The 24,600-nt window shown below is 44.3% G+C and overlaps 1 protein-coding gene and 1 long non-coding RNA gene across 14 annotated transcripts in view; one reads left to right on the top strand and one right to left on the bottom strand.

Moving 5' to 3' along the window:
* The window catches only part of LHFPL3 (LHFPL tetraspan subfamily member 3), a 258,805-nt gene that overhangs the window by 54,312 nt on the left and 179,893 nt on the right, over positions 1-24,600 (bottom strand). The window contains exon 3 of one of the 11 annotated variants that reach the window (XR_013944621.1): positions 5,202-5,306. The exons of 9 other annotated variants lie outside the window; for them this stretch is intronic. Coding sequence is in view for 1 of the 2 variants with exons in the window: in XM_080575378.1 (XP_080431504.1) it covers positions 5,302-5,306 (5 nt within the window). In the remaining variant the exon portion in view is untranslated. Of the gene's footprint in view, positions 1-4,835; positions 5,307-24,600 lie in introns of those variants that run through there. One more of the 11 variants, XM_080575378.1, reaches the window with a different exon arrangement.
* Positions 5,315-24,600, top strand: part of LOC308187437 — a 53,264-nt gene continuing 33,978 nt past the window's right edge. The window contains exons 1-3 of one of the 3 annotated variants that reach the window (XR_013944689.1): positions 5,315-7,163; positions 10,712-10,820; positions 11,405-24,486. This is a non-coding gene — a long non-coding RNA (uncharacterized lncRNA). Of the gene's footprint in view, positions 7,164-8,902; positions 10,821-11,404; positions 24,487-24,600 lie in introns of those variants that run through there. The other 2 variants (XR_013944690.1, XR_013944691.1) reach the window with 2 other exon arrangements.

Genomic DNA, 24,600 nt, shown 5'->3' with positions numbered 1-24,600 from the left:
AGTCATGGATAAACGATGGTAGCCTGTGGCCCATCCTCTATTTAGTAAGACTTACAGCAGTGTTGGTGCAACAATGTAAGCATCATTCACAAATATTAATCAGCACGGATTTATGCACCCTTTTGTTTAGCCTGTGCTGCTGGTTCTCCGTTGCTAGCTACTCTGGCCCTTCTGTGTGGAACATGCTAACATCCCTGAACTGTGGTGGAAATGGAGGTTTGAAGCCCCCAGATGAGCTGAAGAACTGGGCACCAACCCTAATTCAGATCTTGGTAACTCGATATTTCTGCTCAGCTCAGACAGGAGAAGAAGCAGAGTTGACCCTGCTGGCCATGTGACGTGTTGACCAAGAAAGATACAGCTGTCATAAGCTCCCTGGTACAATGTGCTTGAAACCAGCATATAAACTCCATCATCTGCTCCATCACTTGCCGAGGTGACCGGCTCCGGGGCAGACGCGTGCTGCAGCAGAGCGCGGGATCGGGACAGGCAGGGCTATTTTTCGGGCATCGAGCCTACGTGAGGGAGCCGCCAGGCACCGGCAGCCCTCGTGAGGGAGGCTGACGAGGCGTAGGCGGAGCCAGCAGCGTCAGCGACAGCTCCTCCCCCCGGCCGTTCAAAGGCAGCCCTTAGGGAGCGCGAGCGACCAGGTGCGCGGCGAACAGGGCCGGCAAACAGGGAGCGACGCGGCAGTTAGCGAGGCAGTTAGCGTGGGCAGGAAGGGCGGAGTACTCACACCCGCCCATAGGGACAACTCCTCCAACGGCACTCTCCCGTCAGCTGGGCTGTGATGGTCTCCACCAGGCACGGTGCTTTCTCTAGGAAGTCAGTACACACCCAGACCGACTGCCCGTCCAAACATGCGGCAGTTCAGGTCTCTGGATGCGGGGAGTGTCTGAGCCTCTTGCTGCCATCGGCGGGAGGCAGGGAGACTGCTTGCGTGAGGTGCGAGCAGGTGGACGACCTGGTCCGCATGGTGGCGGAGCTCAAGGAGGAGGTGCAGAGGTTGAGGGATATCAGGGAGTGCGAGCGGGAGATAGACTGGTGGAGCGACTCCCTGCAGGACCGGAGGGAGAGGGACCAGGGTGAGACGCTCCAAAGGGGGGTGGACCCCCTGCCCTGTCGCCATCGGGCAGAGGGAGGGGACCTGCGAGTTGAGGAGGAATGGAGACAGGTCCCTGCTCGACCTCGCAGGAGATGCCCTCCCCTTCCGGTGCCGCCTTCCCAGGTGCCCTTGAACAATAGGTTTGAGGCCCTGGAGCTTGAGAGACCGGTGGGTGAGGATGAGGTAGGAAGCCTACCCAGGAGGATGCCTGAGGTGAGGAAGTTGACTCCACGCCTCAGGACTGCCTCCACCAAGAAAGAAAGAAGGGTGATTGTTGTGGGTGACTCCCTCCTCAGGGGAACGGAGGGCCCTATTTGTCGGCCTGACCCCACACATAGGGAAGTCTGCTGCCTCCCTGGGGCCAGGGTCAGAGACATTACCAGGAAGCTTCCAAACCTGGTTCGCCCCTCTGACTATTACCCGCTTTTGATAGTCCAGGCTGGCAGTGACGATGTTGAAAAGAGAAGCCTCAAGGCTATCAAACAGGACTATAGGGGGCTGGGACGATTGGTGGAGGGAGCGGGAGTGCAGGTGGTGTTTTCGTCCATCCCTATGGGGGAAGGGAGAGGCACGGAGAGGACACGGAAAGCTCATGTGGTTAATAGGTGGCTCAGAGGCTGGTGCCAGCACAGAAATTTTGGTTTTTTTCACCATGGGGAGCTTTACTCGGCACCCGGCCTGATGGCCCCAGACGGGTCCCTATCTCCAAGGGGAAAACGGATCCTAGGCCAGGAGCTGGCGGGACTCATAGAGAGTGCTTTAAACTAGGTAAGAAGGGGGACGGGGCTCAAACAAGGCTTGTTGGAGCTGTGCCGGGGGAAACAATGGCTGGGCCAGGGAGGAAGGCGATGGCCCAGCTGAAGTGCATCTACACTAATGCACGCAGCATGGGTAACAGACAGGAGGAGCTGGAAGCCATCGTGCAGCAGGCAGGCTACGACTTGGTTGCCATCACGGAGACGTGGTGGAACCGCTCCCACGACTGGAGTGCTGCAATGCCTGGCTATTGGCTCTTCAGGAGGGACAGGCAGCACAGAGGGGGTGGTGGCGTGGCTCTCTACATTAGAGAATCTTTTGATGTTGTGGAACTCCAGGCTGGGAATGATAAGGTTGAATCCCTGTGGGTTAGGATCCGCGGGAAGGCCGGCAAGGCTAGCATCCTGGTCGGGGTCTGTTATAGACCGCCGAACCAGGATGAGGAGATGGATGAGGAGTTTTATAGGCAACTGACAGAAGTTGCAAAATCGTCGGCGCTTGTCCTCATGGGGGACTTCAACTTCCCGGACATATCCTGGAAACACAACACGGCACAGAGAAAGCAGTCTAGGAGGTTTCTGGAGAGCGTGGGAGATAGCTTCCTGACGCAGCTGGTCAGTGAACCTACCAGGGGTGGTGCCCCGCTAGACCTTCTCTTCACAAACAGAGAAGGACTGGTGGGAGATGTGGTGGTCAGAAACTGTCTTGGGCAGAGTGACCACGAAATGGTAGAGTTCTCTATTCTTGGCGAGGCCAGGAAGGGGACCAGTAAAACTGCTTTATTGGACTTCCGGAGGGCTGACTTTGAGCTGCTCAGGACGCTGGTTGGCTGAGTCCCTTGGGAGGCGGTTCTGAAGGGCAGAGGAGTCCAGGAAGGCTGGGCGCTCCTCAAGAAGGAAATCGTGATGGCACAGGAGCGGTCCGTCCCCACGTGCCCAAAGACGAGCCGGCGTGGAAGAAGACCGGCCTGGCTCAACAGAGAGTTGCGGCTTGTGCTTAACAGAAAAAAGAGGGTTTATAATCTTTGGAAAAAAGGGCGGGCCACTGAGGAGGACTACAAGGATGTAGCGAGGCTGTGCAGGGAGAAAATTAGAAAGGCCAAAGCTCATCTGGAGCTCAACCTGGCTACTGCCGTTAAAGACAACAAAAAATCCTTTTACAAATATATCAACGTGAAACGGAGGACTAAGGAGAATCTCCATCCTTTACTGGATGCGAGGGGAAACCTAGTTACTAAGGATGAGGAAAAGGCTGAGGTGCTTAATGCCGCCTTTGCCTCGGTCTTTAGCGGCAATACCGGTTGTTCTCTGGATACCCAGTGCCTTGAGCTGGTGGAAGGGGACGGGGAGCAGGACGTGGCCTTCACTATCCATGAGGAAATGGTTGGCGACCTGCTACGGAGCTTGGATGTGCGCAAGTCGATGGGGCCGGATGGGATGCACCCGAGGGTACTGAAAGAACTGGCGGAGGAGCTGGCCGAGCCGCTTTCCATCATTTATCGGCAGTCCTGGCTATCGGGGGAGGTCCCAGTTGACTGGCGGCTAGTCAATGTGACGCCCATCTATAAGAAGGGCCGCAGGGCAGACCCGGGGAACTATAGGCCTGTCAGTTTGACCTCAGTGCCAGGAAAGCTCATGGAGCAGGTTATCTTGAGGGTCATCACGCGGCACTTGCAGGGCAAGCAGGCGATCAGGCCCAGTCAGCATGGGTTTATGAAAGGCAGGTCCTGCTTGACGAACCTGATCTCCTTCTATGACAAAGTGACGCGCTTGGTGGATGAGGGAAAGGCTGTGGATGTGGTTTACCTTGACCTCAGTAAGGCTTTTGACACAGTTCCCCACAACATTCTCCTCAAGAAACTGGCTGCTCAGGGCTTGGACTGGCGTACGCTTCACTGGGTTAGAAACTGGCTGGATAGCCGGGCCCAGAGAGTTGTGGTGAATGGAGTCAAATCTGGTTGAAGGCTGGTCACTAGTGGTGTCCCCCAGGGCTCGGTACTGGGGCCGGTCCTCTTTAATATCTTTATCGATGATCTGGATGAGGGCGTCCAGTGCACCCTCAGTAAGTTTGCAGATGACACCAAGCTAAGTGCGTGTGTCGATCTGCTCGAGGGCAGGAAGGCTCTGCAGGAGGATCTGGATAGGCTGGAGCGATGGGCTGAGGTCAACTGTATGAAGTTCAACAAGGCCAAGTGCCGGGTCCTGCACCTGGGCTGCAACAACCCCAAGCAGAGCTACAGGCTGGGAGATGAGTGGTTGGAAAGCTGCCTGGCAGAGAAGGACCTGGGAGTACTGGTTGATAGTCGGCTGAATATGAGCCAGCAGTGTGCCCAGGTGGCCAAGAAGGCCAACAGCATCCTGGCCTGTATAAGAAGCAGTGTGGCCAGCAGGTCTAGGGAAGTGATTGTGCCCCTGTACTCGGCTCTGGTGAGGCCGCATCTCGAGTACTGTGTTCAGTTTTGGGCCCCTCACTACAAGAAGGACATGGACGTGCTCGAGCGAGTCCAGAGAAGGGCGACCAAGCTGGTGAGGGGTCTGGAGAACAAGGCTTACGAGGAGCGGCTGAGGGAGCTGGGCTTGTTCAGCCTGGAGAAGAGGAGGCTCAGGGGCGACCTTATCGCTCTCTACAGTTACCTTAAAGGAGGCTGTAGCGAGGTGGGGGTTGGTCTATTCTCCCACGTGCCTGGTGACAGGACGAGGGGGAATGGGCGAAAGTTGCGACAGGGGAGTTTTAGGTTGGATGTTAGGAAGTACTTCTTTACTGAAAGGGTTATTAAGCATTGGAACGGGCTGCCCAGGGAGGTGGTGGAGTCACCATCCTTGGAGGTCTTTAAAAGACGTTTAGATGTAGAGCTTAGCGATATGGTTTAGTGGAGTACTTAGTGTTAGGTCGGAGGTTGGACTCGATGATCTTGAGGTCTCTTCCAACCTAGAAATCTGTGATACTGTGATACTGTGATCTGCTTGCTGCATTAGGAAATACCAAAGACAGGGAAAGCAACCTATATCATGCCAGGTACTGGAGGCTGAGCCTTGCCTGAACTTACAGGGGATGCACCTTAGTCCCTGCCAGCAAAATACAGGGATATCTTCTGAAGTTTATGAGAACATGATTGAACTGTGAGAAATGAAGAGGAAAAAGAAACAGCTTCTTGAACAGAGAAGCCCTGCTGTTCAGGAAAGTAAAAGTAAAGAATGGAGTAGGAGATATATAAGGGGAGACACTGATATAGATATTTCAGAATAACCATATGGAGTGAATGGAGAATGAAACTGCAAAATGAACTGTAAACAGAACAAATTTACATGAGACTGAACAAAATGAGGGAAGTTATACTCACTATCTTTATCTTGTGTGAAGGTTTTATTGTGCCTTCAGGATAAAAAGGAGCTTGAAAGGGTTATACATCTCATGAAACACATCTGCTGAGCTTCTAATGGTTATGCTGCAGGTAGAAGACATTGCTTATCAAAGCCTAAATAATCTCACTTTCACATGTAAAGACAAACTGTAAAGTCTGTGAGTGGGATTCCCCAAAGCAGGCTCACACTAGAAAAATACCCATTCATTGACTGCTGGCCGGGCTGGGAGCCTACAACTAACTCTGCATCAATTAGGCTACTGATCTGCTGTTAATCCATGCACAAGTCCTGTGGGTACATTAATATCCCTCAGTGCTTAAACAGAAATAAAGCAAGATAAAGACCAAAACAATAAATTATTGTTTCCTATGCATTGTCTATGCTGGTGATCATAATGAGACTGCAGCTTGGCAAGGTGTGGAATAAATGAGCCAGTCATGTTCCCTCTCACTCTGGAAATGTCTTAGGGATTAGAATTTTCTCAGCTGAGTTTAATGCTTACAGAAAAATATTACATTGACAGCCCTGAAAAATTAAGCCTTTGTTTCCAGACAGCAAAAGCATGCTCAGTAGAAAGATGATTTCTCCGCAATTTCCCATCAATAGGCTGCCAGATGTTCTCTGGAAAATGGGATTTTCTGTGTGAGAAACTCAGCTCCCGTGCCTCTTGCTAACAGCAGAATGGCCATCCTCCTGTCTTCTGCAGACCCTCCTTGGTGGTGCGAAGTGGCAGCTGTGCTCCTTGCTGCAGGGCACCCAGATGTTGTGTATCCAAGAAAAGCTATGTACATGTATGTCTCTGTGCTCTACAAGCTGGATGATGGCCTCCAGCATCTTCCCTTGGAAAATGTGATTGCAACACAGCTGCTGCCAGCACCCAGCCCAGCCTCCTCTCCATCTTCCCCATCTTCCCTGGTGGCACCAAGCCCTACAGGCTGTCTGATTTCTGTCCGGATCTCTTGATATAGTCCTGTTCTGTAATTTTCCTGCCCTTTTTATGCCTTCACAACTCTTCTATTTGTATCAACTCCCCAAAAGATAACGGTGGATTCAATCCAGTCAATCAGCATCCAGGTGACACACCTTCTCCAGGATCTCAAGACACAGGCACTAACTCTTGCCTATGAACCTTTTGCTATGGAGCAACCATGCTAGAAAGTGTTACAAAATTGTGCTTCAGTATATGGAGCCCAGAATGGTTCTTTTCAACATTTACCTTTGACTTTCTACCTTCCCATTCATTTGACAGTAAAACAGCGCCAAGAAATATGGAGCAGCATTTCTCTTGTAGGATACAATGGGGTACCATACTAAGAATTTTGCAGATTTGCCTGCTCCCCCTTGATATATATTTTTAAGTGCCTTGATGGGTTTAAACATATTTTAATTGATTCAAAAACATTCACATAATTTCTGTAATGGTTTTTAATTGTGCAATTAGTGTAAAGACATAATCATGTAATTAGGCTGTGTAATTACAATGTGTAATAATATTGTAGTGCTGTTATATGCATTCTTTTTAAACAGAAAGAAGGCATGTGTATAACTCTGAAACCATAACCTGTGAGCCCCAAAGTGCCTGTAAATATTTCCTTCTGTATATCCCACCTTTCCTTGTGTGATCATGGAAGTTTGAATATAGGTTTAAAATTGTTGGGGTGACACCAAGTATTTTTAGGAATCAGCTGCACTAAATTGTGTGGTACCAATATGGAATGGTTGTGTTCAGGTGGGGCATGCTTAAAAGCAGATGCTGAGGAAACTTGAGGGAAATTAAGTAAAGGTGTGATTATAGAGCACATTAACTCTTGCCTGCACTGAAAATGTAATGGTGTCTTTATAATGTGGCTGAACTCTCACTTTCTTACAGTGGAATTTGATGCTGGCCAGATCCAGCTCTCCTTGAGGTCAATGAAGAAGCTCTTGCTGGCTTCAGCAGGGTAGGATCACACTCCCCACCAGGCTGATTTCCCTCCATGAAGGACTTTGAGTTTCCTTCTACCTGCAGAAAATTGATGCCTTATTCTGCATCCCCTCTGCCCCTGCTGTGGTAAAGTCACTGAGGTTTCAGGTGCAATGTTCTTGGATTCATGTACCTTTCTGAGACAGGATGATGTGTCTCAGAAAGAAAGAGTTATTGCTGATGAGTTTTATCAGCTCCCAAGTGGATCAGACAATCTATTTCATAACGCTGAAAAGTGTTTCACAACTCACAAAATTAATCTAAAATGGGATTAATAGCTATAATTACCGACTTGTTTTGAAGAGTTCAGGTGACTGTCTCCAACATTCATCTACACTTCACTTATTTTAAGGAAAGGGTGGTAAATCCCCAAACCAGACATACGTTGTAGGTTTGCATATGAGACATCCTTCACCCCCAGCTGTGGAAATGGCATTGTAACTGTCACTGTTTTTGTACAGAATTAATGAACAGTTTGCAAAATGTATCACGACCTTGCTAGTTGATGGATGTGTTAATAATGCCTTATTTAGATTTTGCAGAAACATGACCTAGTTTCATTCACACATTGGCATCGCAGTTAACTACAGTGAATGGAGTTTTCAAGCAAGCAGGTGCAAATGCTGGAAGCAGTCTGTGCAGCTACCTGGGTGGAGGTCTAATGCTCCTCCAAACAGTGCCTCAAATGAGATAGCACAGCTGGGTAATACCTTCTATGCAATACGTAATCACATAGTCATAGAACATCCTGAGTTGGAAGGGAACCACAAGGATCATGGAGTTCAGCTCCTGGCTCCACACAGGACCACCCAAAAATCAGACCGTGTGTCTGAGTGTTGTCCAAATGCTCCTTGAACTGCATCAGGCTCAGTGCTGTGCCCACTGCCCTGGGGAGCCTGTCCCAGTGCCCGACCACCCTCTGGGTGCAGAACCTTTCCCTAACCCCCAGCCTGACCCTCCCCTGTCCCAGCTCCATGCCGTTCCCTCGGGTCCTGTCGCTGTCCCCAGAGAGCAGAGCTCAGCGCCTGCCCCTCCGCTCCCCTCGTGAGGGAGCTGCAGGCCGCCATGAGGCCTCCCCTCACCCTGCTCTGCTCTGGGCTGAACAAACCCAGGGGCCTCAGCCATCCTCATACATCCTGCCGTCTAGGCCCTTCACCATCTTTGTAGCCCTCCCTTGGACACTCTGTAATAGTTTTATGTCTTTCTTACACTGTGGCACCCAAACCTCCACACAGTACTGGAGGTGAGGCCGCACAGCACAGAGCAGAGCAGAGCAGGACAATCCCTTCCCTTGCCCAGCTGGCAGTGCTGTGCCTGATGCTCCCCAGGGTATGGCTGGCCCTTTTGGCTGCCAGGGCACACTGCTGGCTCATGTTCAACTTGTTGTTGACCAGACAATAATTACTTCAGGATGTGCCAGTCTATCCAAAAGGTCTGGTACACTTTTAAGGCATCTTATGTCATTGGCCAGCAAGCAGCCTTGCCAATCTAACAGCTTGTCACCAAGAGGACATTTGACTCTCATTTCCTCCTGTCCCTTCAGAGCCTGCAGACCATGTGTTGTGCAACCACAGTCGGGTGCTGCTGGAGATGGCGTGACCTTTCTGTGAGCTGACCTGATTGCTAACACAACTGGAATGTATTCACTTTTCTGGTCTGTAAATTCCAACATGCAGCACAGCAGCCACCAAGGCAGGAGGATGGAGCTTGTATGTAGGGGCAGAGGGGTGAGGTGGGGCAGGCAATGGGACTACCTTAATTTGGTGGTAATGAGCTGTTAGACCAGCTCCTGTACAATGGACGTGATTAGTAGGACTATCCAGAACAGCATCCAAAGCACCCTACTGTGCCACAACAGATTATTTGCTAATGGAGGATATATATTCTAAGAGACTAAAAGCATCTATACAAAAGATAAATGGACTTGCAATCTAATATCTTGATTTTATGTTCCTTCACCAGAACCAAAGTCTTACTTTTGTATTGCTGCTGTCTTAGGAAAAAGCTGCTTCGCCTCTCCCCAAAGTGAAAATAATAGTGGTTCAGACAAAAAGCTATATTTCCTTGCACTGGAAATGATTGGTTTCAAACCAACTCATACCTTCTTGTTACTTAAAAAAAATATGGATGGAATGATATGTATTATAATACTCAGGCTGTTCAAGCTTGAGGTTTCAAGTGCTACTAAAACATTACCCATGCACACAGCCTGCAGTAAAATCCAGATGAATACATCTGGGGGGAACTTTATTAGTAAGATACATGTATCCACCTGCTGATGGAGAACAGTAATGACCAGGGGCTGGAGACACCTCCTGGTGGACAGGGCAGTGCCTTTTTCGGAACACACCTTCACATTGTCCATTCATCCCCTTTACTGTGACATTCCAATAGTCTTGGCACGACCTATACTCTGAAGCAGAACTGAGAGAGTGAGGAACCCTCTGAATGAATGTGTTACTCAGTGAATTTATCTCCCTGTTTTCTCTTGGTGATTTCGGTGGTGACAGGGTTTGATTTCTGCACATTTACTGATTACAGTCTAACCTGCTTCTACCACTGCTCTGATCTGCTCCATCTCCTGCTTGCTGTTCCCATTTGTTTTGGGAGGGTGGTCCCTAACTTCATGTGGCATTTTTCTTTTTCCTGATCAAATACCTGAAACTTTCAGAGAAGGGAGAAAAGTAAAAGATTTCCATCTAACAAAGTGAAGCCACAGAGAGAAAACCTTTATACAAACTGATCTTTGTAACATTTTTTGCTGGACTTTCTTGAAGTCTGCTGTAAGAGAGCTCATTGCTGACATGAATGTTTGCATCAAACAAAGACCGAGCTATCAGAGCGACTGCACAAGTTTTATTTGTACACATCTTGGTGAATACTTCTTGCCACATTTCTCAAGTAACTCAGCCAAAACTGTTGCAACAGCAGCTGGAGTTTCTCAACATGCACAAGTCCTGCTGAAGCTGCTGATCAGTAATGTGTGGAGTTTTTTTCACAGTACAGTTCTGGGGCTGCTGCTTGCATAAGTGAAAAAGCAAAAGTGCAGAGCAGACTGGAGCACAGAGTCTGGCGCCTTCACTAAAACAGCACTTCCCTTCAACTTTCTCAATTTGACAGATGTTTCATGAGAGTTATTTTTAGTAAATTGTTTTTCATGGTAATATGCACTTTTATCATATCTTCTTCACGAGGAGCTCCAACTGTTTCAGTAGTGTTAATTGAAAAACCCTTGCAGAAGATGCTGGAGGCAAGCAAAGAGTGCTGGAGCCTCTGCAGGACAGGGAAACTGAGGCACAGTTATGTGCTTTGACAAAGTAACATAGAATTGGGAATAGTCTTTCCACTCCCCAGTTCTCTGCTCTGGCCTCAAGGTGGGGACTGCTTCCAATTTCCCCTCTTTGCTTTTGTGGTGGCTTGAGCAAAATCAGTGCTATGCTGCATTTGTTTTGAATGAAGGTGATGGTAGTTATGCTGGAAATGAGTTGCTTCTCCCTTTCCTGTACCCAACAGCTTTTCTTTCAGTTGCAAAGGACTGGGCAGAGTGGCAACCAGAGGGCACAGGGTTTTCTGCATCACACAAGGTGACACAGCCCAGAGGACCCTGCAGAGATGCCTGCATCTGAAAAGACAGGTAAGCCTGCAAATCCTGCACGTCAGCAGGGTTTATTAGATCTGACTGCACTGCAATAATGCACCTGTGTAGCTGCAAACACCTGTGTCGTGTGTCTGTGTCCTGTTTTGATTTAGGAGACCTATGCATCATGCTCTGTTATGAGATATACACACATAAAATACTCCTTGCCAGATGGAAACAGCATCTCAGTAACATCTGGAGGAGGGAAACAACACCCAGAAACTGAAAGGCAAAGACCAGAGCTCATTGACTTGGCACAAGGTGCTGTGCAGACATTAGATGAGGATTAAAACCAACATGGCCTTGTCAGCTTGACCCTGTGCTGAAGCTCCTTGTCACCAGGCTTGCTTCTGGGATGCAATCATGCTGGTCCAGCTGCCTTCACACCTGAACCACTCATGGCTCTTCATGGGCCAGAATTTCCAACCCTCCCCGTGCTGTCACCATGGCCTTCCCTCCAAAGCTTGGGGGGAATACAATGCCACAGGCTAAGGTCTGACATATCTAACATACTCCTAAACTGCCATAGCATGTAAAGTAATGGAATTATCTTTTTTTGTTTTGTTTTCTGTTTTTCTCAGTGCAAATTTGCATCCTGCCCATTTTTTCTAGATGCTTTGAACTGGGAATTACCATCAGGCTGGAGATCAATCTCTAGGGTTCATCAGCTGAAGAGACAATAACAAGATTTTTATTTCGGGAGGACAAAACTGTCTCCACGTTGTCAGTGGGCACAAGATGACAGGACTTGATGCTGTTCTTGCTCACACTGCTGAAGGGGCTACGGTACTTTGCTGCAGTCAGCAGAGATCAGATGATGGGGGGTTTTCCTGGACAATCCTGCCCCATGCTCTCTGTGGGAGGTGCTGTGCACAGGCTCAGTCTCAAAGGTGGCCAAATCCTGAGCAGAGCAGCTGAGCACAGCACAGCCCTGGCATGCTGGTGCAGAGCTGCTTGGCTGAATGCTAATGGGACTTGCCTTCATCCCACCTTTTCCTTGGTTGTGACAAAAGAAATGCTGCATCCTCAAAATGCTGAATTTCCTAGACCAGCTCTCTCTATCTTTCTGTTTGTGAAAGGAAATTGCTGCAAAGTGTTGATTGACAGGATTTGTGAATACAGATTTTTGCTTATCTACAAACCATTTATACTGTGGGTGCTACTTGCCTACTGCTCATTAGGAAGAGTTAATATCAGTTTTCTGGAAGATAGAAGTTCCCCAGGCATGGCCCATACCCCACTGAGTTTGTCAGCTGCAGTAAGCATCACATCTTCAATCAGTATTGTGGACTTCTTCTCATGAACCCAGTTCATAAACCCTAGCAGCATTTGGCACATGCAAAACGTAATCTGGAGATGAGAATCAGTTATTTCGTATGCACTGACCTTCAGGAAAGTTTCGTACAGTTGGTTGCTGAAAAGATAGTATCTCCTAGGAAGATTGCCATCTGCAGAGGCACGTAGCTTGATTCTACCTTGTTTATCTTCAGCCAAACAAGGAAACAAATTCTCTGACGAGCAGCCTGAGATCCTATCGGCCAGAACTTAATAGGAAGTTCTAGTCCCTTGGCATATTTTGGGAGCTGTACCCACAGCTAAGCTTGTAGCGGAAGGTACTGGCCATGCCTGTGTTGCAGATATTTTTAAATATAACTGTTAGGTAAATAACCATTTTTTCACTTTATTGGCTGAAGCAAGCCATGGAAAAAATAGTTTGGGTCTGAACCAAAACAGAATTTTACTTTTTTTTTTTTTTTTTTAAAAAAAAAGGTGTCTCCACCACTTCCTATTGTATTATTTTATTTACAGTTAAACCAAAATGTTTCATGAGATACATTTTGAATTTTTAGATGCTTGAATAGTCTTTTTATTGGTCAGCTTTAAATGAGCCTGATGTTGCAAAAGCAGTTACAATAAACTAATGAAGCCTGGCTTTCAGTGAACAGCATGTCCTCCTTCTACGTGTCCTGAGCATGACCCAATTCCTTTACCATGGCCCAATGACCCTTCCATGTCAATACCTTGCTTCCACTTACACCCAGGTACTTTCTACCTAAGACACCTATCTTCCTCATGAATTAGTACTCCCTCACGAGTACTTCCAGCTCCCCTTGCATCCCCAAAACTTTCCATACTCCCAGGCCCCAAATGTCCCTTACAGACTCTCTCCCACAGACCCTTGGCTTTATTCCACTTTCCCTACATTTTTATACACATACACTGAGAAATACTTGCAATGTTTTCATATACTCAACCTAACTTGATCTTGACAGACAATAATGACACAGCAGGCAGTGCAGCATATTTGAAATGAGATTTGTGCTGAGCTGGCCATCCAAGTGCTGTTAAGTGTTGAATCTCCTGGCTTTCCCTTAGTGTGATTGCTAATTAATGCTCTCCCTTTTATCCAGCCATTGATCTTCAGAACACTTCTGGGAGTAATGTTAAATTTTTGACAAATTTTGTTGAAATTACATGATGGATTTAAAAGTTATTAAGGAAAAGGATTACTAAACAGGTGGGCAGATAAGCAGCGTCATTCCATAAGGAAATTGTTTTGAGGGAAAAATCAGAAATTTTTGCTTTAAGATATCAAAATGAAATGAGCTAGCATAAAAAATAATTGGAATAAAGCAAAATATTAAATTCAACATCCATCCATTAAAAGGCTTTGTATCTTGAAATACTATTGCTCTTTTAATGTGCAGTTTGTCAGAAAAGGTTCTATAATAGGGTTTTTCTTGTTCTGAGATCCAGATGGTATCCGTTGCACTACAAGGAATCAAGAAGACATTATTGAATTAAAGTCAGAATTCTGACTTTGTTGATTATTTTAAGAACCAGTCTCTGAAAACTCCTATTTCAGTGACTTTTTTTTGCCTCAGTCTTCACTGGCAAGAGGTCTAGCCACATAGCCCAAGACCCAGAAGCAAAGGCAGAGAATGGTAGAATGATGAACCACCCACAGTATGAGAAGGTCAGGTAGGATACACTCTAAGGAATATAAAGGTGCACAAGTCCATAGGACCTGATGGGATGCATCTGTGGGTCCTGAGGGAAGTAGCAAATGTAGTTGCTAAGCCACTATCCATGAGAAGTTGTGCCAGTCTGGTGAAGTTCCCACTGACCGGAAGAGAGGAAACATAAACCCCATTTTTAAAAAGGAAAAAAAAGAAGACCCGGTTCCTACTGGGCTGTAGTTCCTACTAGTAGTTCCTACTGTAGTTCCTACAGCCCAGTCAGTCTCACCTCTGTGCCTGGCAAGATCATGGAGAAGATCCTCCTGGAAACAATGATAAGTACACAGGAAATATGGAAGTAATTGGTGACAGCCAACATGGCTTCACTAAGGGCAGATCATGCCTGACAAATCTGGTGGCCTTCTATGACAGGGTTACAGCATTGGTGGATAGGGGAAGAGTGACTTAAATCATCTACCTGGACTTGTGCAAAGCATTTGGCACTGTCCCACATGATATCCTTGTCTCTAAACTCGAGAGACATGGATTTGATGGATGGACCACTCAGTGGGTAAGGAATTGGCTGGATGGTTGAATTCAAAGTGTTGCAGTCAATGGCTCAACGTCCAGGTGGCAATCAGTAACGAGTGGTGTTCCTCAGGGGTCAGTATTGGGACCAGTGCTGTTTAACATCTTTGTCAGCGACATGGACAGTGGGATCGAGTGCTCCCTCACCAAGTCTGCTGATGACACGAAGCTGTGTGGTGTGGCCAACACGCAGGAGGGAAGGGATGCCACCCAGAGGGACCTGGACAGGCCTGAGAGGTGGGCCTGTGCAAACGTCATGAGGTTCAACAAGGCCAAGTGCAAGGTCCTGCAGCTGGGTCAGGGCAATCCCAAGCACAAACACAGGCTGGGTGGAGAATGGATTGAGAGCAGCCCTGAGGAGAAGGCCCTGGGGGTGCTGGTGGATGAGAAGCTCAACGTGAGCCAGCAATGTGCGCTTGCAGCCCAGAAAGCCAACCGTGTCCTGGGCTGCATCAACAGAAGCGTGGGTAGCAGGACAAGGGAGGTGATTGTTCCCTTCTGCTCTGCCCTCATGAGACCCCACCTGGCGCCTGTGTTCAGCTCCAGGGCCCCAGCACAAGAAGGACATGGACATATTGGAACAAGTCCAGAGGAGGGCCACAAGGATGATCAAAAGGCTGGAACTCCTCTCCTATGAAGACAGGCTGAGGGTGTTGGGGTTGCTCAGTCTAGAGAAGGCTCTGGGAAGACCTTACAGTGGCCTTCCAGTGCCTAAATCATAATCACTGTAGACTAAATTTATTGGAAACTTTAGAGAAAGAAGTGTCACATACTAGGTTAATTCACTTTACTAATTCAACAGGTTTTAAATGCTGAGATGGAGTGGGAGTGCAGAGACTGCTGTACTGTCCAAGGCATTGGTACAAGCCATTGAAAGTTAATTGTTGGCTCTACTGATTAGCTCTCCAAAAATGTATCAGCTGTCTCGTAATATATTCACATCACACCCATCTCCATCACATGCCTGATCTACAAAGTCAGTCTTGTCAAGAACAAGCAGTTACTGTCCTTCAGAAGAGACCTCAAGTTGACTCACTTTTTGGGTGTATGATATTCCATATTGACAACCAGATTTTCAGAGATTTGAGTGACATATCTAGGTGTATTCTGGAAATAGGTATTAGATATCTGAAGTTAGGAAGCTAAAGATGAAGGCATTCAAAGGTAGATATGTTCTCCATTCATTTCTGAGTCTTCCTAGTGAGATTGTTTAGACTGTTCGTTAGTACAGGTTTAAGATATATGGATTTTTCTGTTATTGGCATTTGTCCGCTAACAGGTGAGCAGAACCCAACTTTTTGTAGTTGCTGTTATTTGTTTGTTTGTTTTAGATTTTTCAGCTATTAGTCATCATCTAGATTCAATTTTTGGCAATTTTCATCAAATATGTGCTGTACTATAATTTATGATTTAGAAATGAAAAGTACCAAGTGTCTCAAACTGTCAAAACTAGCCTGTTCACAAATTCAACACTTAGAAAAATGGCACAATACATTAACTAGACTGGACAAGTGTTGAATTGCTACATTCTTTCCTTGTTGAAAAAAGTAATAATAATTGGTCAATGCAGAGGGTTTTGATCTGAGTGATAGCTATAACAACCCATGTATACTTATTACATGATAACATTCACCTCTTCCCAAGCAGGCTAAGAATTATAATACCATTTATAATGTTTCTACTGTTAGAGTTTAGAAAGTCATACAAGATATACACTAAAATAAGAAACAAACAACAAAAAACCCACAACACACCACCACCACCAAACAGAAAAGTTCCCATTTGCTTCTATATTTTGTCTGCTTAACTGATGATATAATCATTTCTTCTATTATTAGGTATATATAAATTGAGAAAACACCTAGTTGTGGGATTATGAAAGTTGAAGACTAGAAATAAAAATGAAATAAAGAGATTTGCTAAGCAACTGGGATACAAATGCATACTGTATGAAAGCATAGGGGAGAAAGAAAAGAAAGAAAGGAGAAGCAAGGTGGAATGGAGGCACAGCCCAGGATATCTGCGGAGAAGAGAAAATTGAACAATGGACATTATTTATCATAATTGCCAAGTTTGAAAGAGATTAGTGCTTTATCTCTCTGCAAGTTTTCTTGAGGAGGACCTCAATTAATGCTTGAAACTAAATATAGGTCTAGACAAACACAGGCTAACCTCAATGCTATGCAGAGTTTAAGAGGATATTCTGAAGAATTATTGGAGAAAATGTAATGCAGGTTTAGTAGATGCTGTACAGTGCTGGACTAACATGACTGGTTTCAGGTGGAACTCAACAATATTAAAAAATAATCTAAGTAGCATATAGTGTACCATAATGGGCACTGACGTCACCAGCCTCCAGGTCCTCTTTCCATGTCAACATGAAGAAGGTGACTTCTTTGTAAATTTTTTTGGGATCATAGGATTAGGATCTGATATACAAATTATTTTGAAATATGAAATCCAATCATTTCATGCTGTAATCTACAGCACTTAGCAGTTTTACAACATTTTTGTACCTATATTAGTGCCTGAGTACAATTTTATTGTCTCTAACCTTTTTGAGAACTGGTTGATAGATGAGCAGACACAGCCTCAAATGCCAGCTGCTCACTAGTGTATAAATGATTGATCAGTGTATAAATCTGATGATCTTCTGGCATCTTTGCAAACATACAACTTCTAATCATTTCACAGAGCTCTTTCAGGGATTTATTTAAGATAAGCTTGTCAGTCCTCTTCAGGAAAATTGTTGGACTGATAGTTATATGGGAAGATTTATTGTACTTAATAATATGTCATCTTTGGCCATATTCAATAGGAATTAGCATCTACAGAGCAGCAGGGAGAATACTTATAAAATTTAGGCAGAACATTAGAGGGTAGTTTTGCTCTTTAGATAGTTACCGCCTCTGCTTGGAAGTGCTGAGGCCACATGCCAGTGAATTCTCAGAGGTTTTCAGCTATCATTTTAAATTCTACAATTAGATGCTGCAGACTCATTCTGAAAGGGCATAGAGATGCAGCCTTTAAAGCTGATACAATTTTTTATTTTCCCAAGGAAAGATTCTCCTTAACCGTTTGGCACTATGTTGCCAAATCCAGTGTTTCCATTAAGGATGCAAGTCCTGTGTTTTTGTGGCTGTTCTTCTATGTACAACACCTTCATACTTTGCCCACATGGCTTCTGTACCCAATTTCCCATTAACACTTTAACAATATTTTTTCTTCTTCACATTTGAAACACTCTGAATGATTTCTAATGCACTGACACTTTCCCTAGTAGACCAGTATTTGTCTCTGTAGGATATATGATGTCTGAACTTCATTGTTTTATCAGTTTTATTTGTAAGGGATCAGCCAATTGTTATTGTCAGAGTGTTACGATAGTTCTTGAAAGGAAACGTGGTACTGTTTGATACACATCAACCATTAAAACATCTGAAATATGTTGTTTGAAACACTCTATGCCCAAGGATTAATATAGGTAAGATTCATGACTATTTAAAATGTGCATGAATTGCTCTAATGGATTCAGTTTGCTCCCACCCTCTAAAATTCTTATTGATTTTCCAGGATGAAGGAAACCACTGCATAATCATGTCCAACATGCCCAGTGGAAAAGCTTTGAGGATTTTGGTTCAATAATCTACTTAAAAATAAAAAGAATTGTAGTAAATATTTTGTTTAAAATGAGTCCATTTTAGCTATGCCAATCTAATTTGGTTTCTGAATTTACTTTCTTTGAAGTAACCATTAAATAACTGAACTATTGTATTCTGCACAGATTTCAGATGCACCCATTTTAGCAGGCATTTACATAACACTGCTATTTTTCTCAATACTTATCCAATGTGCACTTATCTTTCACATGTATTATTATGGTAGAAATGGAAAAAATACAACTAAACTATTGCTTCCGTGTTCAGGAAGCAAGCAATTATCTCCCTTTACATTTTGTTACTGGTAGCAATGCTGGTGGATTTACTCAGTATTTCAAGATGGTTGTCCACTTATTAGACCATACAGTGGGAATTCAGGGTCTTCAGCTATACCAAACAATAGGCACTGTTCATCCTATAAAGATCCACCTTTATGACTGAACTCTCCATGTGGATTGAGAGTTTATGAAACCCTTGGAAGAGTGGGGAAGGAAAACAAACAAAGACATAGGGATGCAAGGGATGCACAAAGTGCCCCTACACTATTAGTCCAGACAACAGTGCATGTGTATCTGAATCCAGTGCACATGTAGAAAAGGAAGAAGTTTGCTCCTAGTCTCCTCTTCTTCAGATCTTTACCTCTCCTTCTAGTGAGAAAGAGAGAGACCTACAACATCCAGATGTTCTCCAGTCTACCGGGAGCCAGTGGCAATGTCCATTGACTATCTCTGAGCTGCTGCGGTGAAGAAGACCAAAGAAGTCTTTGTTTGTGTTAGCAAATGACTTATAAGTGTGGCCTGATGCAGAATGATACATCATGGTGCAAGAAACAGCCACACATTGACAGAGAACATGTGGGATATGGCAGAGGTAGAAACCTCGGGGTATGGCAGAGTTAGAAACACTCCTGGAAGAGTGTCCGGCTCTGATTCCACAATTTAAGCAATGCTGACAAGCTGGAGGGGATTCAGACCGTCCTACATCTTGTGTGATATTGGAGAGTAGCTTAAACGACCATGCTGATATTTTCAGCCTCTATCAGACACGGAGTTATACAAAGAGCAGAGAGCTTTGGTTTTAGTGTGCATGGACTAGACACGAACAATTCACTCAGTGATTAGGAGAGAATTGGTTGGGAACATCAGAGGGCAGGGACTGAGGGAAATGGCCTACAGGAACCAAAGCAATGGTCTGTCTGGTGTCAGACGCTGCCGCCTAGAAGGGTGTAGTACTTTGAGATTAAAGACTGCTCTGAGATGAATGACTATGCAATGACATCTTCATGCCAGCTCATTATGATCCTGAAAATTTTTAGATTTACTAAACTAAGGTGAAGGTGGTTTGTAAAATCAAACGTGCAGGGGTGTTGTAAATACATTTAGTCAAATGAGATTGCAAGAAAATGACTATTTTCAGTCTTACCATGTCTGTAGAACACATTTTATACTAAATGCTCTTGAAGTAAGTGCATAAAAATATTTCTGACAGCTGGAGTGCTTGCATGCCAAATGGCTGAAAGACTAAACTTAATAACATGGTCCAAGTGCTATGAACAAAGTCATTGATATAATTTAAATATATGAATTAAGAAAAAACAGATAGAAAAGGTATGCAAAACCTTGATTGACTCTCTCTGGATTGCAATTTCACTTTTTATCTATTATGCTCCTTTCTGGCAAATGAAGTTAGCATACACCTACTGAAATCTTGAGTGCAATGTCACTCATGAATATCATGTTTCTGTTTCCACTTCCATTGCTATTGTCTGGTGTTGTATCAAGTAAATCTGTACAGACATGGCAAAGTCAACAGAGAAAGATCTTGGCAGCCAAGAACAGAACATTAACTTTCAGCCCCAGCAAACATGTGCCTGGTAGGGTCACTCCAGAGCCAAGGAACAACAATATATGCGTGCCCTAGTCTGGGCTTGTCTTCCCAGGCATCTTGGGTTTGGCTTCCCAGGCATCCAGAAGAGGTCAATGGGAATGACAGTCTACCAAGCTTGTCATTCAGAAGAAGACGAGGGATTCAACAGAAAGTGCAGAACAACTCTGGAAGTGGTCCAGAAATAATACAAAGAGTTTCAAGGTTCTAGAATAAAGCAATATAAAAATAACTGGCTAAATAGAGAAAAACTACACTGCCAGCACCAAGCTGATCAATTTTTGCTTGTAGTAAGCTGTCTTGGACATTACCTGTGACAGAAACCAGAAAGAGACAAATATCTCAAATATCTCATTAGGTATGACTTACATGTCTCATTGAGTGTAACTTTGGAAAACAAGGCTGTTTGCCTTGCTTTCAGTTGGAATTTTTGATAGATCTTTCATTCTAAAGCTACTGACAACATCCTTTGTTTCTATTGACATTATGCTCAGAAAGGGGGACATTACCTGATTTTTTTTTTTCAGATGCCTTTTTTGCAGATAGAAAATGATGTTCGCTTTATGCAACTACTGAAGAAGAGTCAAAACAAATTCACAGTAGAAATGTGATAATGCAACTAATGACTTTTTAAATAATGAGAAAGATTTCCATGAAAATTACTGGAACTTGCTTCAACAGGGAACAATTACAGCTCAGTTCTACAGGCTTCATCTGTATGCAAGAACAAGCCATTAGGACTGTTGTGAACATATGGACAGCCCAGGCAGTTCGCTGAATTTGCAAGTTGGACTGGACAGCAAAATGTCCTTGTAGATCAGCTTTTCCTCCTAAGTCTAGATTATTGGCACAAACCTGTCTTCATTATTTAGTCTGTGTTAACATGTTGATCAAAACCACTTATGCAAGAATGGTTGAGTCATGAGCTTTCCTGTTCTCTGCTGTTTCTTCTAAAAATGTGTCTCCTGCCAATAGGGATGAGAGCATGGATGGTGTAGGGTATGATACTCTTTGTGAGTGACTAGCTCTACCTGGAATGAAGTATGTGCCAGCTACTTCCCTTTTGTACATCTTTGTATTATGAAATATCTCTGATTTTTGTCCAGACTTCAAAACATTTCTAATGCAACTACCAGCGACGGCGCAGTCAGACATGTTGCCTTCTATCTCAGTAAATACTGTCCTGCTTGTAACAGGCCATACACAACAGGCTTTATGTTAAGTTAAAAATACAGGTCTCCAGATCTGTCAGGCTTTGTCTGAACTTGTCTAGGCCAGAGTTTTGTTTTAGCTTGTAACAGCACTTCGTAATGACCTAATCACCCACTGCTATGCATCATGTCACTAAGTTTTTTAATGTTCAACTCCTCTGTGGCTTGCTGCCCTACAGAATTTGTAAGCAGAGCACAGAGCCCATACAACACATCGAGTTCCCCATAGCATTTAAGAAGTATTTTTTTAGGCTGGGTATCTTTTTGTGACCAGCATACCTTGAAGTCCTGCTACTTGGTCCTTCATATCATGAGCTCATTAAATGGAGAGATAATTTCTTTAACTGAGCTGTTGTATGAGATTCCTTTCAGAGTGTAACAGCAAGTGGGACCCATCTTTCTAAGAGACAGAAAGCAGTTCACCATGTTCTTCCTTCATTAATCAGTGGGGAACTACAACTCTTTATTCATGGTCTCCAGCTTCTTCAGTTAAGTAATTAATGCGTATACTTAGGACTAATTTTACTTTCTCATTATAGAAAGTAGAGTTGGAAAGGAACTGTTGGATCAGCTGATATATCAATCAGCACCACTGCAAGATTGACCTTTATTTAATAAGGTATTTTAATCAACTTTCGACTTTTAGTTTTGATGTCTCATTTGCCTCCCCTTAAGAGTATCACCATTTAATGCAGTGGTAAAGCACATCCCTGATGAAACACTTTATTTGAAGCTTAGTCTCAGTATACATACTTTCAGTAATAATACCACTATTCAGCTTTCCTAATTCACCTTCTGTTGATGAAACACAACATACCCAATCAAAGTCAGTCTAATTTGCCCTATTTAAAAGATGGAGAAATGGAGAAATCAAATGATAGATCCAAGCTTGGTAAGAGAACCAGGAATCAAACTCATCTATTCTGAATACCGCTCCAGGGTTTTTCTCTTACTGCCACTTAGTGCAAATAGAAAAGTCTAAGTAATTTCTCACATGTGCATCTCACACACTCGTAAACACAAAAGTAGACATTTTGAAGTGGAAGAGTTTTTTTTTTTTTTTCTGGGAGTGGGAGTGTTTTCTAAGTCCATAGTGAAGCACCTTGACTTCTGATCTTGCTCCCTATCTTCCTCCCCTGAGTTTCTACTGAAACCTCCAAAATACTTTGATTTTCTGCCTGCCTTGGTTTGAGGACGTTCTTTTCTTATGTTGGAGGTTCTCAGTCCTCCAGTTCTGATCTCCAGCAACAGTGTCCTACACAATATGTTGTAGACTGCGGTGGAGGAGCCAGAAATCCTGTGGCTGGAGCTGTTCTGCTTTGTGTGATAGAATTCAGTATACACTGGACAAGAGAGCACAGGACATTAGGGCACTGAAAAGGAAAGTCCAGGATTTGGATCTAATGACTGTTCATACAGTCCTTGGATGAAAGTTTATATCTTGGGCATAGACCCTACAGCAGTGATATGAGAATCTTATGCCAGGAGAGATGAAGTTCTCTCTGATGTTGATCACAATGAAATATCCATGTTTACCTTTATATTTTCTCTATTTCATATTATTTACATAGTTGAAATCACAGGCAAATGGTTGCCATTCTCTAAGGATAGAAATTTTGAGAAAAAAATCTTTATAAAATAATGTTTGGCTTCTAGTTGCAGCCTTCTAGGTGAAATGCTGGTACTATTTGCCTACTGCTCTGTACTCAGAGTTCCTTCTAACTCATGGAGGTGATACCCAAAGAAAAATAGGTTGCCACTGGACAAAGAAATATACAACTGGAGTTAATTGCAGTGGTAGATAAGCCACTTGTTGGTTGAAGCTGAAAGAGAACATAAGAGATCATCACAGCTGTGACAAAGCTTTGTTCTTGGCTGACATGGCAGAGAATCATGTTTTGAAACGAGAAATGAGGGCCAGTAATTCCCAACCTGGAATCTATGTCTGTGGACTTCAAATAATAACTTGATTCTACCTTTGAAAACCGGGGCACCTAAATCCTTCTCCTTTGAGGCAAGATTATAAACTTTTTGACGTAGTTCCAGCTTCCTCTGGCCAACTGCAGTCTAGAGAGCACATGTGGTGGGCTGTCTACAGCAATCCATCACAGATCACTCTGCAGCGACTTTCTTCCACATTTCCCTTCTCAAATGGAAATTTAAGTGGCCAAGTTGGTTCTGAGTTCAAAGACACCTTAAGTGCTTTGAATGCTGAGCCACACCAAAGCAGGAAGAGACTGAAGTGGAGTCCAGTGGATCACTCTTGAACTTCAGAAAGAAATGATGGGAGGAGACAAGCAGACATGAAGAGAAATAGGGAACAGAGTTAACAGATGTGCTGCATCTTGCTTTTGAAAGAAAAGTGTATTTTAACTGAAATGAAAATGTGCATATAGCTGGAGAAGTCAAGGGGTACAGAATTTTACAAAAAGGAACTATATGATTTTATCAGACGGAAAACATGGATATACAGGGCTGTAAATGTTGTTCTGGCTGGATTTGTAGTCTTTATTATTAACAAGAGCTGTTGGCAACTCTTTTATGTATTGCAACTATATCAGATATCAAAATTCGTATGTTTATTCACCCAATTTTGAACAACTTAACTTGAATGTTTGCAAATGTATGCCATGAGAACTACATGCCGATAAGCAGGGCTTTGCCATTTTGCAGCATTTTGCAGAAAGTGCTGTGTCCTGAGCTATTTTCCTTTCGAGGAATGACAGCTGGTGTGCACTCTGTTATACAGTACCTCAATGGGACAAGCACACTGCTGGCCTCTTGTCGCTCAGCTTCAGATAGCAGGACTTCTGCAGACAGTTTTCTGTTGCAGCTGAAATCATGTGGACAGAATATTCTTGTTTACAAAGATAACTCTTGCCAGAGGTGCAGAGATCTCGATGCAAGCTTTTTTTTTCTCTTTTTTTTCTTTTTTTTCTTTTTTTTTTCCAGAAAACTGCTTTGTCACCAAGAAGCTACTTCCCCTGAGTTTCTTTCTTCAAGTGTGTATAGTCTGCAGTTTCTGAAGCTCGTGCAGATGTACGGAGCCAGCCTTCAACAAACTCCATCAGGCACTGACAGCACCAGTATAGAGACTAATGAGGGTGCAAATGCCAACAAACTGTTAAATACCCACTTGGGCATCCTGCACAGAGCTCTATGCCCAGCTCTCCCCAGCGTGGCTGCTGGGAGCTGCTTGGTGTAGCTTGAATCTGTCTGCGTGAGTTGCAATCACTGCAAGGTAGATGAATCCTTCAGATCTCCCATCTAGCTGCCTGGTCCTTTTATCTATTTCAGCCCTGGGCTTGCAACTCTGGGAAATCTCTAGTGCAAATTGCCTATGACCAGATGGGCCCCAAAGGTAAGTCAAATGTTAAACTTAAACACTTTGTGAAGCTGCTCCATCCATCAGAAAAGGCACAGCTGTCCACAAAGTGCATTACCCACTTGGCCTGACTGATATTACTTAAAAGGA

Source organism: Anser brachyrhynchus (genome assembly GCF_964034855.1).
Source record: "Anser brachyrhynchus genome assembly, chromosome: 1".
Classification (NCBI taxonomy): domain Eukaryota; kingdom Metazoa; phylum Chordata; class Aves; order Anseriformes; family Anatidae; genus Anser; species Anser brachyrhynchus.
This window is presented reverse-complemented; position numbering and strand designations above follow the sequence as displayed.